We start from the raw sequence: 11,494 nt of genomic DNA, 5'->3' as shown, positions 1-11,494 counted from the left end.
GGCCTCTTGGGTCTCCGCTTCCTACTGCGTTGGGGGCGACTGGGGGACCGGGGCAGCCGCACTAATCCCTCTGCCAGCCACTAGGTGGCGACCTTACGCCGCGGACCCTGGGCGCGGCCTCCGAATTCTTACCGGAGCCCGCTAGCCGCACAGTAGGTCCGGCACCACCCCCCGCCCCCCCCCCCCCCCCCCCCCCGCCTCGGCCCTACGCTTCCTGCCCTCCTGAGCCAACCTCATAGGGGCTACACGCCCCTGAAGCCACACCTGGAGCCGAGGCTGTAAGCTGCCTTTCTAGGGCTTCTTTGGTGCCCAGCCCACGCTCCATCCTGCAGCTGCTCCAGGCCAGTCTCACTCGCTGGGTGGGGCTGCAGCAGTTGCATAGAAAAGGGGCACCGACCCAAAGGATGGCGCACTAGGAGGGATTCCGGACCCAGAGGAGAGACGTTGGGGGGCAGCTGGCTAAGCAATGCTGCTCTATTCTAGAAAGGTGTTTCCATGCAACCAGCCTAGGAATGCCAGGAGCAAATCATAGGAAGTTTTTATTGTATCCTGTACAGAAGAGAAATGCTCAGTTGTCAAAAAACTACAAACGGATCCCTGGCTCTGGGTGGGTGGTGATGTGAAGACAGGGCTCCCTGTGAGCCCAGGGTCAAGCTGCTTATGAATGCAGCAAAGAGGCCTAGGGGCTCATGAAGTGTGAGAGGGAGCCCCAGGCTCCAGGGTCCTCCGTTTGGGGTCCTCCCTCCTTTTTTCTTTTTTGTAAAAACCAGAACTGGAGGGACTTTGGGGTACCATGTCTCCCTGCAAATATTGCCATTGGATACGAAGTACACAGAGTAAAAACCCAATGTGACAAATGGGCTGGCCTGAGCAGGGGTGAGGGGGTGGAGGGGTGAGGTGGGGGGAACGACACAGTGGCTAGCTGAAGATCTCTGCCCCCACACGACAGGTTGGTCCTTGAAGGCACAGCGTTGATGGCCAGAGGTGGCGCGTCCCATGGCTGAGGCTGTACTGCAGCTTCCTGCCTTGCTCACCTGTGGCCAGCTCATCCCTCCCATTGCCCCCCAGCCAGCAACTAGGGGGATCTCAGAAGCAGAGATGGAGCCAGTCCGCTATCCTTCCCCCCCCCCACCCCCCAGGGCCCTCTTCTGGGGCTGACACCCTGTCAGCTGGGTGAGGAAATAGGCTTGGCCACAGGCGGGAAGGTTGGGGGCGGCCGCAGAGCAGGAGGGAGCACAGTGCAGGCCGGCTCCGTGCAGGCCCTGGGATCTGCTCCAGGTTTTCCTGTGTAGGGCCATTGTGCCGAGGCAGGGGCCAGGACGAGACCACCTCTGCATTTGGCCCTGTCCTTTCAGCTCAAGATCACAGCTGTTCCCGGGCCTCTGCTTAGCCGAATTCTAGGGTGCCTCTCCACGGAAGACCCAGCAGGCCCCTCCCCAAGGCCCATGGCGAAGCCTAGGCTAGCAAGGGCTCTGCTCAGGAGAGAGAGCAAAGAGCCCTGACCCCGGGGTGAGGGAGGACCCTCAGAAGGGACCAGGCCTTAAACCCAGAATCCGGGAGACCTCTAGGCCAGGACCCCCGTCCCAGGGGCCTCAAGATAAGGAAGCCCATTCTCCCTTCGCTTCAGTTCTCGCCCATCATGGACCCACGACCTTCATGGTGGGAATCCTAGAGGTGGCTGGCGCGGTGGGGAGAGTGAAGAGGGCAGGGACACGAACAGTGGTCAAGGTGGGTGATGGTGCAAAGTGTTGTGCTTTATAGCCGGGGTGCGGGTGGGGGCCAGGGGCACTGAGAGTGGGAGGCCTCAGGCGCAGAGGCCACAGCAGGCCACACACTGAAGACTGACCCCCACAAAGGACCCACAGAGGGCCCTAGACGCTCTCACACCCTGTCCATGCAGGGGCCGGTGCACGCGGACCGGGAGACTTCTCCAAACAGTCCTGAGAGTTAATATGGTCACCTGCTCATTACAGATGGGGAAACTGAGGCAGAACTGGTCAGCAGGAACACCTGCTCAGAGAGCTTGTTTGGGCTCTGAAGACCCCTGTGCTTAGAGACCCTCTGTACCCTGCCCCCCACTGAGGTGAGACAGTTAACAGTGCAAAGTGGAAAGCAGGGTGCAGTCAGTCCCCTGGCTCCTGCTTCTGCAGGGCTGGGCTTTGTTCCGCCTGGTGGTGGCCCTGCCCCGGGCTCCTTGCTGCCACCCCCATCCCCCCAGTCCCGCTGCCCAGGCACATCAGGGCGTGCAGAGCCCGCCTTTACCCGAGCCCAGCCTCGCTCTGCCCCGTGATGCGCTCCCCAGCAGCGGTCCAGGGCAGCCGCCGCCCCTCCGGGCAACGCCCACGGCTCAGTCACGCGGGGAGGGCTGGCACTGGGCCAGGCGCCGTCGGCAGGCCCCGCGTGGCGCTGCCCGGCACCCGGCCTGGGTCAGCGTGGCATCTTTGGTGCTTTGGTCCCTGCGGGCGGCCCGGCCCGCGGGGCGCGCATGGGGAGGCGCCGGCAGGCCCTAGGACGCGGAGCCCAGCGAGTCCGAGGGCAGCGTGACGTAGCCCGAGGACCCGGAGGGCGAGCTCAGGAAGCTGCTGGTGCTGCCGCCGCCGCCGCCGCCCGCCGCGCGCAGGCCCCCGGGCTCGCCCCACGACGCGCTCAGGCCGGTCCTCAGGGGTCCCGCGGGCGCGCGCACGGCCGGGCGCGGCCCGGGGCTCCGTTGCGCGCCGCCGCCGCCGCCAGGGGGCGCCGCGCCCTCGCCGGGCCGCGCGCAGTCGAGCAAGGGCCCCGGCGGGGCTGGCGGGCGCCGCGGGGCCCGCGGCTCGCTCTCTAGGGCGGTCAGCGCGAAGGCGTCGGGCAGCAGCGAGGCCGAGGCGGAGCGGGCGCCGGGCCCGGGGCGGAGGCGCGGGCTGCCGGGGGGCGCGGCGCGGGCGCGGCGCGGGCCGCCGTCGGGGGCCGGGGGGCGCAGCGACAGCAGGCTGTCGGCGGAGCGGCGGCGCGGGCGGAACGGGGGCGCGACCTCTGCGCAGGCCAGCAGGCTGCCGCGGCGTCGCTCAGGCCCGGCGGGCAGCACCAGGGCGGCCAGGTCCTCGCCCGAGCCCCAGCGCGGCAGGAAGGCGGGCAGCGGGACGGCGGCCCACACTTCCGCGTCGTCGTGGGAGAGGCGTCGCGTGGGCGGGACCTGTCAGGACGGGCGGGGTTAACCCGGGCTGCCCTCCTGGAAAACGGGGACCGACGCGGGGCTCAGAGAGGCAAGGCCTTGGGGCGATCCCGATGCTCCCCACCGCCCGCATTGCCGGCGTCTGGAGCCCGGCCCTGTCCCTACCTGCAGGTACTGCATCTTGTCCTCCTGCAAGGGCCGCGGCGGGTAGAACTGGGGCAGGCCCCCCTCCAGGGCCGAGAGCTCATACTTTGCCATCCTGTCCAGGGCCACAAAGTCACCTCCATAGCTGTAGTCGAGGGAGGGCTCCAGCACCAGGTCCGGGGGCATGCCACCCTCCAGGCTGGTATCTGCACGGTGGGGCAAAAGCTTAGGGCCGTGGAAACCTGAGGGCGCCGGACAGTGAGTTCTAGGGACCCTCAGAGACACACAAAGGGCAGGAGGCTGGGTTCAGATCCTGACCCTGCCACCTTTTAGCTGTGGGACTGTGGAGATCACCTGAGCCAGGTTCCTCCTCTATGGGATGGGATGGGATGCTACCTGGTGAGCTTTGGTGGGGGGACTAAAGACACACAGGGTCTGACCATAGCAAAGCCCCAACCGAGGGCAACACTGTTATTGCCGGGGTGAGACGGCACCTGGGTCTACGGGAGCCCCCCGGGGAGCCCTAAGGGTGGAAGCTCTGTGGAACGCATGCAGTCTGGGGTCCACAGATCCTGCCTGGGACACTTAGGTCCCTTGGGGGTTGAAGCACATGGTCACCTGTGATCCTGCTGACCTCACCCAGGCACCACTCTCCCCTGGGGCCGCTCCCAGGCCGTCCTCACCATTGTCTGAGTCCTCATCGTTAGCCATGAGGGCCACGCACTTCTCCCAGACGGCTTTGAGGTCGGCGCGGTAGCGGTCGCAGGCCCAGAGGAACATGGGCAGCAGGAGGGCCTGGGCCACCGAGCACCACAGCACACACAGTGCCATCCAGGGGGCCGAGGCGTCCGCCCGAAGGCTGCTGAAGCTCACCACCTGTGGGCACACGGCTCGGCCTGGCACCTGGCAGGACCCCTGTCACACAGCTTGCCCCCCAGCCTCACTTCTCCCACCTGCCAGAGGAGGAGGAGGGAGACAGAGCTATAGGCTCCTGGGCAGGAAAGAGCCAGAGCGTGAGCAGAAGTCCTCTCCACCAAGAGCTGTCGGCTGCCAACATGAACAGCCACAGCCCCGTGTGTGCATGGACAGCCCTTCACAGAGGGCCTTGCCCCATGCCAGCCTCATGACTGCCCGAGGAGAGAGGCGGGGGCATGGTTTACCAACCCCTTTTTGGGAAGAGGAGACTGGGGCTTGGAGAACCAGGTGTCAAACTTCCCAGTTCAGGGACTTTTTTGCCATCCCCACTCCTCTGTGGCCAAGTGGCCTCCTTGGCCCTCCCCCTACCCTGGGGGGTCTAGGTCTTGGACCTCAGAGGAGAATCAAAGGAGTTTCTGAGAATCAACCAGGGCACCTTTGGGTCCCTGCCCAGGGACCCTCACTCCTGTCCCAGGAGAGTTCATTCCCCCACCCAGAGTGACATTTAATTATTCCCCCATCAGAGCAGAACTGGGCCATCATGCTGGTTCTGCTGTGTGAGCTGTGTGACCCTCAGAAAGGTGCTGAACCTCTCTGGGGCTCAGTTTCTTCATCTGTGAAATGGGCCAAGAACACCCCAGAGAGTGCGGTAAAGATCCCAGACACCATAGCAGGCCTGCAGCATGGAGCGGGCTCCATAAACTGCACTCCCTTCCATGCCCTGAAGAGAAGCTGGGGAGGCTCTTCCTCCACGGCCGTCCCCTTCTGATTCTGCAGTTGTATACACGCTCCTTCCCTCCATCAACACAGGCTGGAGACGCGGGCCCCGGCTGCACACAGAACGCAGCACCTAGGTGGGGGGTTACCGGGCCCACTGAGGGCGGGGCCACAGGGTGCCTGGGACTGCACCCCGAGTGTGTCCCCCGACTCTGAGGCTGCCACCCCACCTGCCACCTTCTGGAGCTGTGTCCTGCAGTGACTCCAGGGACATAGCCCTGCCCAGCTGCTTGGACAAGGTCTCTGGCTGGTCCTTGTCCCGAAACCCCTCCCTACCCCACTCCAGAACTTTCAGGGGGTTGGGCTGGAGCCCTGTGGGTGCAAGCACATGGCTACTGAATCCAGACTTTATTCTTGGGCCAGGTGGGTATGTGACTTCACTTGCCACACCCTCTGATTCGAATGGGCCTCACCTTGGTGAGGAATGTCCCCTACGGTGTACCACAAAGATCCTGGGCTCCGCAGTCCCCTGACAGGGGCTCAAGTCCTAATACAGCTGCCTTAGCTTTAGGTGGGTCACTCTGAACCTCAGTTTCCAAATCTGTAAAATGGGGATGATGATAATGCCGCCCCCTCCCTCCCTCCGAGGACTGGATGGGAGGATTCAACCACCTGATGCCTGGAGCACGCCCAGCCCCAGGGCTGTCCCAGAGCCCACATCCCCGGCCAGGCTCCCCCACCCGCTGACAGTCTCACCCACCAGCACGGGGAAGCCCATGAGGCAGTCATAGATGATGACGATGGTGGCCACCAGGCCGGTGATCTGCAGCGAGGTTTTGGCAGGCTCAGAGCCATCGATGGAGGAGCGGCGCTTGCCCTGCGCATCCTCCACCACAATGGTGGGCACGGTGAAGGCGCGGTGGCCGGCCCGCGGCCCCACCTGCACAGCCAGGGTCTGGAAGAGGGCGATGCCAGTGCAGACCACACCCATGGCCACACTGCCGCCCACCAGCAGCAGGAAGCAGACGCCGAAGCCGAGGCCGATCTCAGCCACGATGAAGCGGCAGCCGTGGGTGTAGAAGCGCTCACTCGTGTCGTGCCAGCCGACGGCAGGCAGGGCGGACAGGATGAAGGACACCATCCAGATGCCCATGACCGTATGCACCGCCTGCTTCTTGGCGTTGCTTAGCCTGGCATGAGGTGGGGGCAGGACCGAGGTGTCACTCCCAGGGTCTTCCCCGAGCCCTGGGGCCCTGCAAGGGATCCCCAACTGCCCTGGCCCCCTGGTACCTCATCGTCACGGCACGGCCAGCAAAGTGGGGCCTGTCCCTTGTACAGGGGATCCTCATGCGTGTAGTCACACATCCCTCCCACCACGCATTTCCGTACAGGACGCTGAGGCCACCCCTGCACATGCAGGTGTGCAGCCCAGAGCAGCCCTTCCTGAGCCTCCGGGGTGCCCGCGCCACACCACGGGGGGCGTTTCTGCACACCGGGTACCCCAGGTGGCCTCTGTGCCCACTGCCCACACGCCCCCCTCTCTAAGACCACCAGACGCCGACGTGCAGAGGTGCGCGTGCCCCGGGGCTCACCGGTAGTTGACGGGCCAGCGGACCATCCACATGCGGTGGTAGGAGAGGGACGTGACGGAGAAGCAGGTGGCCAGGGTGAGCGTGTAGAAGGTGGAGACGAAGACCTTGCAGAGGCCCTCGTTCCACTCGTAGTCGGGGCGCTGCTGCTGCAGCTGCACCACGGCGTACGTGGCGATGGGCACTGCCACGTTGAGCATGTGGGTGGCCGCCAGCGTGCACAGCAGGAACTCTAGCGGCTTCCACCTCTTCTGCTTGGCCCCCACACTCAGGATGCCCCAGGCGTTGGCCAGCAGGGAGAGGCCTCCACACGCCAACCAGCCCACCGCACTGCCGGGCAGCCGCCGCTCATCACTCATGGTGCAGACGGGAGCTGGCCGGCAGCTGAGACATCCTCCTCGGGGGCCAGGCCCGGGCTCGGAGCAGAGGCCCTCACACGTGGTGGCTCGGAGACACCGGAGACCGCGAGCATCTGCAGTGGGGGAGAAGCCAGGGAGTGCTCGGAGACTGTCCCTCTGGCTAGGGCATCAAAGCTCTCGGGCCTCCTGGGAGTGGGAGAGGGAGGGGCCCCCTGATGCACCATGACCTGTGCGGTCCTGACTTGGGCTGGGCTGCTCCGCCCTCCTCTCTTCTCCGGGGCCTCTAGCCCATGTCCCTGGCACACCAGGGGACTAGCCAGGGGTCCCAGTGAGTGCAAACACCCTCCCTTCCACCCACTCCTGGCCAAGGCATGGAATCTGGGTTTGTTCCTGGGACAGCTGCATCATGCTGTGGGTCCAGGTCTGGCACACAGTGGGCGCTCTGGGGAGGCGATCAGTGCTATGCTGTGGATGCCTGGGACAGCATGGGCCTGTAGACAGCCGAGGGACCAGACCTTGAGCCCAAGGAGGAACTGCCGATAGCCTATGGCCACGAGCCAGGGACACAGGACGTTGGGCAGAACGCACACGTTGCAGAGGCAGTCCATCCTGCCAGAGAGCCGGGCTCTAAGTCCCTCCCTCCCCCTTCCCAGCCCAGCAGCCCCAAGCCACGCCCCTGTGCCTAGCGCTGGCTGGTCCCTCTGACGTGGGGCCCCACAACAGGTATCTCTGGCCATAGCCCGGAGGAGGCAGCGTGGGGAGAAGTACAATGCTAAGTGAAGGCCTACTGTGTGTTCTGCACACTCGGCCCTATTTACTCCAGAGCCCGTTTAATCTCACTGGTTGCAATTCTCTTGCCTCCAACACTTACGAGCACCTACTGATACCAGACACAGCCATGTGATCCCCCAGGGGCCGTTACCCAGCTTGGAATGGACAGGCCATGGCAGGCCCCTGGCTCTCAGGGCAGGTGAAGCAGTACCACTTGGTCCTGCTGCCTGGCGCCGCTTCTTAGCTCGTCTAGGGTTCTTTGGGTCTGTCTGTGGCCTGACCCCACCCCCCACCCCGATACAGAAGGATCCCTCAGGGATGAGTCTCATTCATCCCTGTGCCCCCGCCTCGGGCCTGCCCAGACCCCTGACCCAGGGGAGGAGTCTATTCTGGACCACACCAGTGCTCCTTAAGGGCCTCCTAGGGGGTTGGGGGGTTTCTGGGGACAGGGAGATTCCTTCCCAAACATTAGGCTTCTGCTTACAGAGCCTCCTCCTCTTCCCCACCCCAGATCCAGTATGGGAGGTGGGGCGGCCCCATGGGACCCTCCACCAGCCATGGCAGAGTCCAGCAAACCTCTCTGACCTCAGCATACAGAGGCCACATGGGGTTGGGTAAAGAGCTGCTAGACTCTCGCCCGCCCGCCAGTTAAAGACTCAGCTGGGCCTTGTTTTTCTCATCTGTAAGCTGGACATGATAGTACCCACCCGGGAAGGTGCTGCGAGTAGTAGACAAGCTATGCCATGGAACGGAGCCAAGTACACGGTAAGCCCTCAACGAATGCTTGCCAAGTACAAGTCTGTACTACAGCCCATCCAGCTCCCTGAGCTCTGCTGTCCCTTAAGGGCCAAGACCCTGAGCTTGGGGGTGTGGGTAAGCCTCAGACCTGTGGGTAGACACAGCCACCCGAAGCAGAACCTGGGATAGCACAGCTTTGGGGTGAGGAAGCCCAGGGGGGTCCAGAGCCGGCAGGGTGTGGGTGCTGCTGTGGGCCAGAGACTGCAGACACCAGTGACCTGTATGTTGTCAAACAGGAAGCTGGATTCAGCATGCACCTGGTGGGCCAGCATCTCTTTCCACCCGCATTGGGTCTCCTTGGCTGTCCCATTGGGAGGCCTTCCCTCAGAGTCCCCACAGGCTCTGTCTGGCCCCTGTCACCTGGGGCCCTGTTGACCACTGGTGCAGGGTGGTGGGGAAGGTGCCACAGGGGGCAACTGGCAGAACCTTTCATGGTGCCAGATCTGCCCCCTGTCTGGCCTAACAGTGTCTCACTGCAGGCAAAGGCCCTCGGTCTGTGGGCAGCAGGATGTGACTTGCCTGGAGAGGGAGGAGGCAGTGGGAACGGGCACACTCCCAGTTAGTGTCCCCAGAGATGTTGTGTGATCAATACTGACATTATCCCCATTTTAAAGACAGTCCAGCAAAGACAGAGAGAGGTTAAACCATTTGCCCAAGCTATGAAGTGTCTGAACCAGGACCCAAGCCCCACTTTGCTGACATCAAAATCCTGGCCTCAAACCCAAGCAGGAACAGGCATTTTTTGTTCCTTGAACCCCTGCAGGATGGGTCCTGCTGTTCCCACATTGCAGATGGGAACACTGAGGCTCAGAACCCAGAGCCACACAGGGAGGAAGTGCGAGAGCCGGGTTTGGAGTCTAGGACTCCTGAGAGCGGTGGTGCTGGGATGGGGGAAGAATGCCACTGCGGGGTGAATACCAAGTCCTCCAAATGCACAGTGAGAGGGGGCTAACGGTGCAGGGACCCCGAGACCCCTTCCTCCGGGCTGATCAGGCGCCTGCTGTTCATTCCCCAAAGGGAGCAGCAGACGCGGAGGGCCAGACCCCAGACTGGGCTCCAGCCAGTGCGGTCCACACCCAGGTGTCGCCGCTCCCCACTGGGAAGTTTCTTCCGCAATACACTCAAAGCGTCCCCCCAGCATTTCAGGTTGGGGCTTCCTGCCTCCCCCAGATCCCGGAGCCCCTCCTTTCTCCCCTCCCCCGACAGCACGTCGCTGGGCGGACTGCAGGTGTGCCGGGCGTGGGACCCAGCCGGCCCGGAAGCCTCTCCCCCCACCCCGGCAGGGTCTGCGGGCGGGGCCCTGGCGTGACGTCACGGCCCCGGGCCAATGAAGCCTCGCGGCCCCAGGGCTCTATTGCGCAACGAAGAGAACCCAGAACTTGAAAGGATTCCCCGGGCTCCAGGCGGGCTCCAGCTGCACCCGCCCAGCTCGCGTGGGCCTGCGCCCCCGCTGTCCCCACCCCCAGCTGCGCCTCGCCCGCGCTGCCACCCATCGGCCCGCGAGGCCCGGCCCGGCTGCCGCCCAGGGCGGGGCTCGCGGCGCGGAGCCTCCGCATCTCCGGCACGCCCCCCGCCCGCCCCGCCCGCCCCCCGATCCCGCGGGCCCCGCTCCTCAGTGCTTGACACTCCCGCCCGACCCGGCGCATCCCAGCCTGCCGGTCCCCAGCGGGACCCCCCAGCCCTACCCAGCCCCGAGGGCGCGTCCGGGAGCCGGACGCCCCAACGGATTACTCTGGGTAGGGGTGGGCCCAGTACCCCTAAACTGGCTGTCCCCGCTCCCTGCAAGCGGCGCTCCCAGACCCGGAGGCGGGGAGGACGGGGGAGAGAGCGGGGAAGAGGCCAGCCTCAGGCAAGTTACCCCGGAGGTCCCCGAGTCGGGGGTGGGGGTGCGCGGCCCTCGGGGGTGCCCGCGGCCCCTCGGACAGACCGGAGAGCAACAGACCGCAGGCAGCCCCTCCCTGCCCAGGGCCCTCCCGCCGGGGGTCCTCCCTCCCGGGGTCCTTCCCACCTCGCCGTCCTCGGGCCCGGGCGGCGGCGCTCACCCTGCACTGGGGGGCCCGGGGCTCCTGCTCGCTGCTCCCGCCTCCGGCTCTGGCTGCGGCTCACGCGCTCCCCGGCCGAGCGCGGGCCGCCGGGGGCCGCGGGGGTGGCTGGCGGCGGAGCGGCCCGCGGGCCGGGGCATCCTGGCGGCGCCGCCCGGGGCCCGCACGTTCCGCTCGGCTCGGCTCGGCCCGCCGCCCCTCCCTCCCCTCGCGCCGCCGCCGCGCTCGGCTCCCACCGCTCGGCTGGCTGCGCTCGGGAGGCCGGGGGCTGGGGGCGGAGCAGGGCGCATGCCTCCGCCCCGCCCCTCGGACCGCCCCGCCCCCGCCCCCGGAGGCGCGGCCTGCAGCCGCGTCCGTCTGTCCGTGCATCTGTCGGTCCATGGTTCCCCAGCCTCCCCGCCGCCGCGGAACTGAAGCCCCCTAGGGAGCGCGGCCCCCCGCTGCCGTCTCGGGTCGGTCCGCTGCCCCGAGGTCGCCTCCAAGCCCCCTGGGAAAGGGAAGGCCCAGAGCTCTGCGGGCTGGCAGGTCAAGGGGGCCTGGGGCCAGCATGGGCGGCGGGAGCCTAGGGCCGGGGGGGTGGGGGCTCAGGGAGGCTTTCCCGGAGGAAGCCACATCTAAGGTGAACAATAGGGGTGGGGTGCGGAGTAGCCTGAGGATTAGATACTTCCAGGAACTGGGGAGTTTGTCAGGATCAAGGGTCTGGGGCAGTGAGAGGTAAGGTTGGGCCAGTTAAGGATTCAAACTTATCCTGGGCCCGGGGCGGGGTCCACCATGGAATGGTGACCAGACCACAGGGCTGCCAGGTGGTTTGCCCGTCCCCGCCAAGGGCTCAGAAATGTTCTCAAGCTGGAACCAGGACAGCGCAGCAGGGAGAGCCGGGCCTACAACCCAGAACTCCTGGTCCCGATCCCCCTCAGGAGCTACCCCCCTTAGCACTCCTGGCGGGCACACAGGCCGCCACCCGTAGACATCTAGAGGGAATCCTATCAGTGTCCTCGACTGGGGGCCTCT

General features: G+C 65.5%; 1 protein-coding gene across 1 annotated transcript; it reads right to left on the bottom strand.

Annotated features, from left to right (window-relative positions):
- Positions 1–272: 272 nt before the first annotated feature.
- Positions 273–10,763, bottom strand: GPR153 (G protein-coupled receptor 153). The gene is made up of 6 exons (XM_045895528.3): positions 10,484–10,763; positions 6,517–6,985; positions 5,685–6,114; positions 3,976–4,168; positions 3,314–3,498; positions 273–3,169 (listed from the first exon to the last, which is right to left on the bottom strand). Exons 2-6 carry the CDS (start codon positions 6,870–6,872, stop codon positions 2,507–2,509), a joined length of 1,827 nt encoding a protein of 608 aa, XP_045751484.2. The 5' UTR covers positions 6,873–6,985; positions 10,484–10,763; the 3' UTR covers positions 273–2,506.
- Between the last annotated feature and the right edge of the window lie 731 nt (positions 10,764–11,494).

The sequence above is a fragment of the Mirounga angustirostris genome, unplaced genomic scaffold (genome assembly GCF_029215605.1).
Source record: "Mirounga angustirostris isolate CCGP_5_RB_7025 unplaced genomic scaffold, mMirAng1.0.hap1 SCAF_4, whole genome shotgun sequence".
Lineage (NCBI taxonomy): Eukaryota > Metazoa > Chordata > Mammalia > Carnivora > Phocidae > Mirounga > Mirounga angustirostris.
The sequence above is the reverse complement of the archived record's forward strand: the minus strand, read 5'-3'. Positions and strand labels throughout refer to the sequence as shown.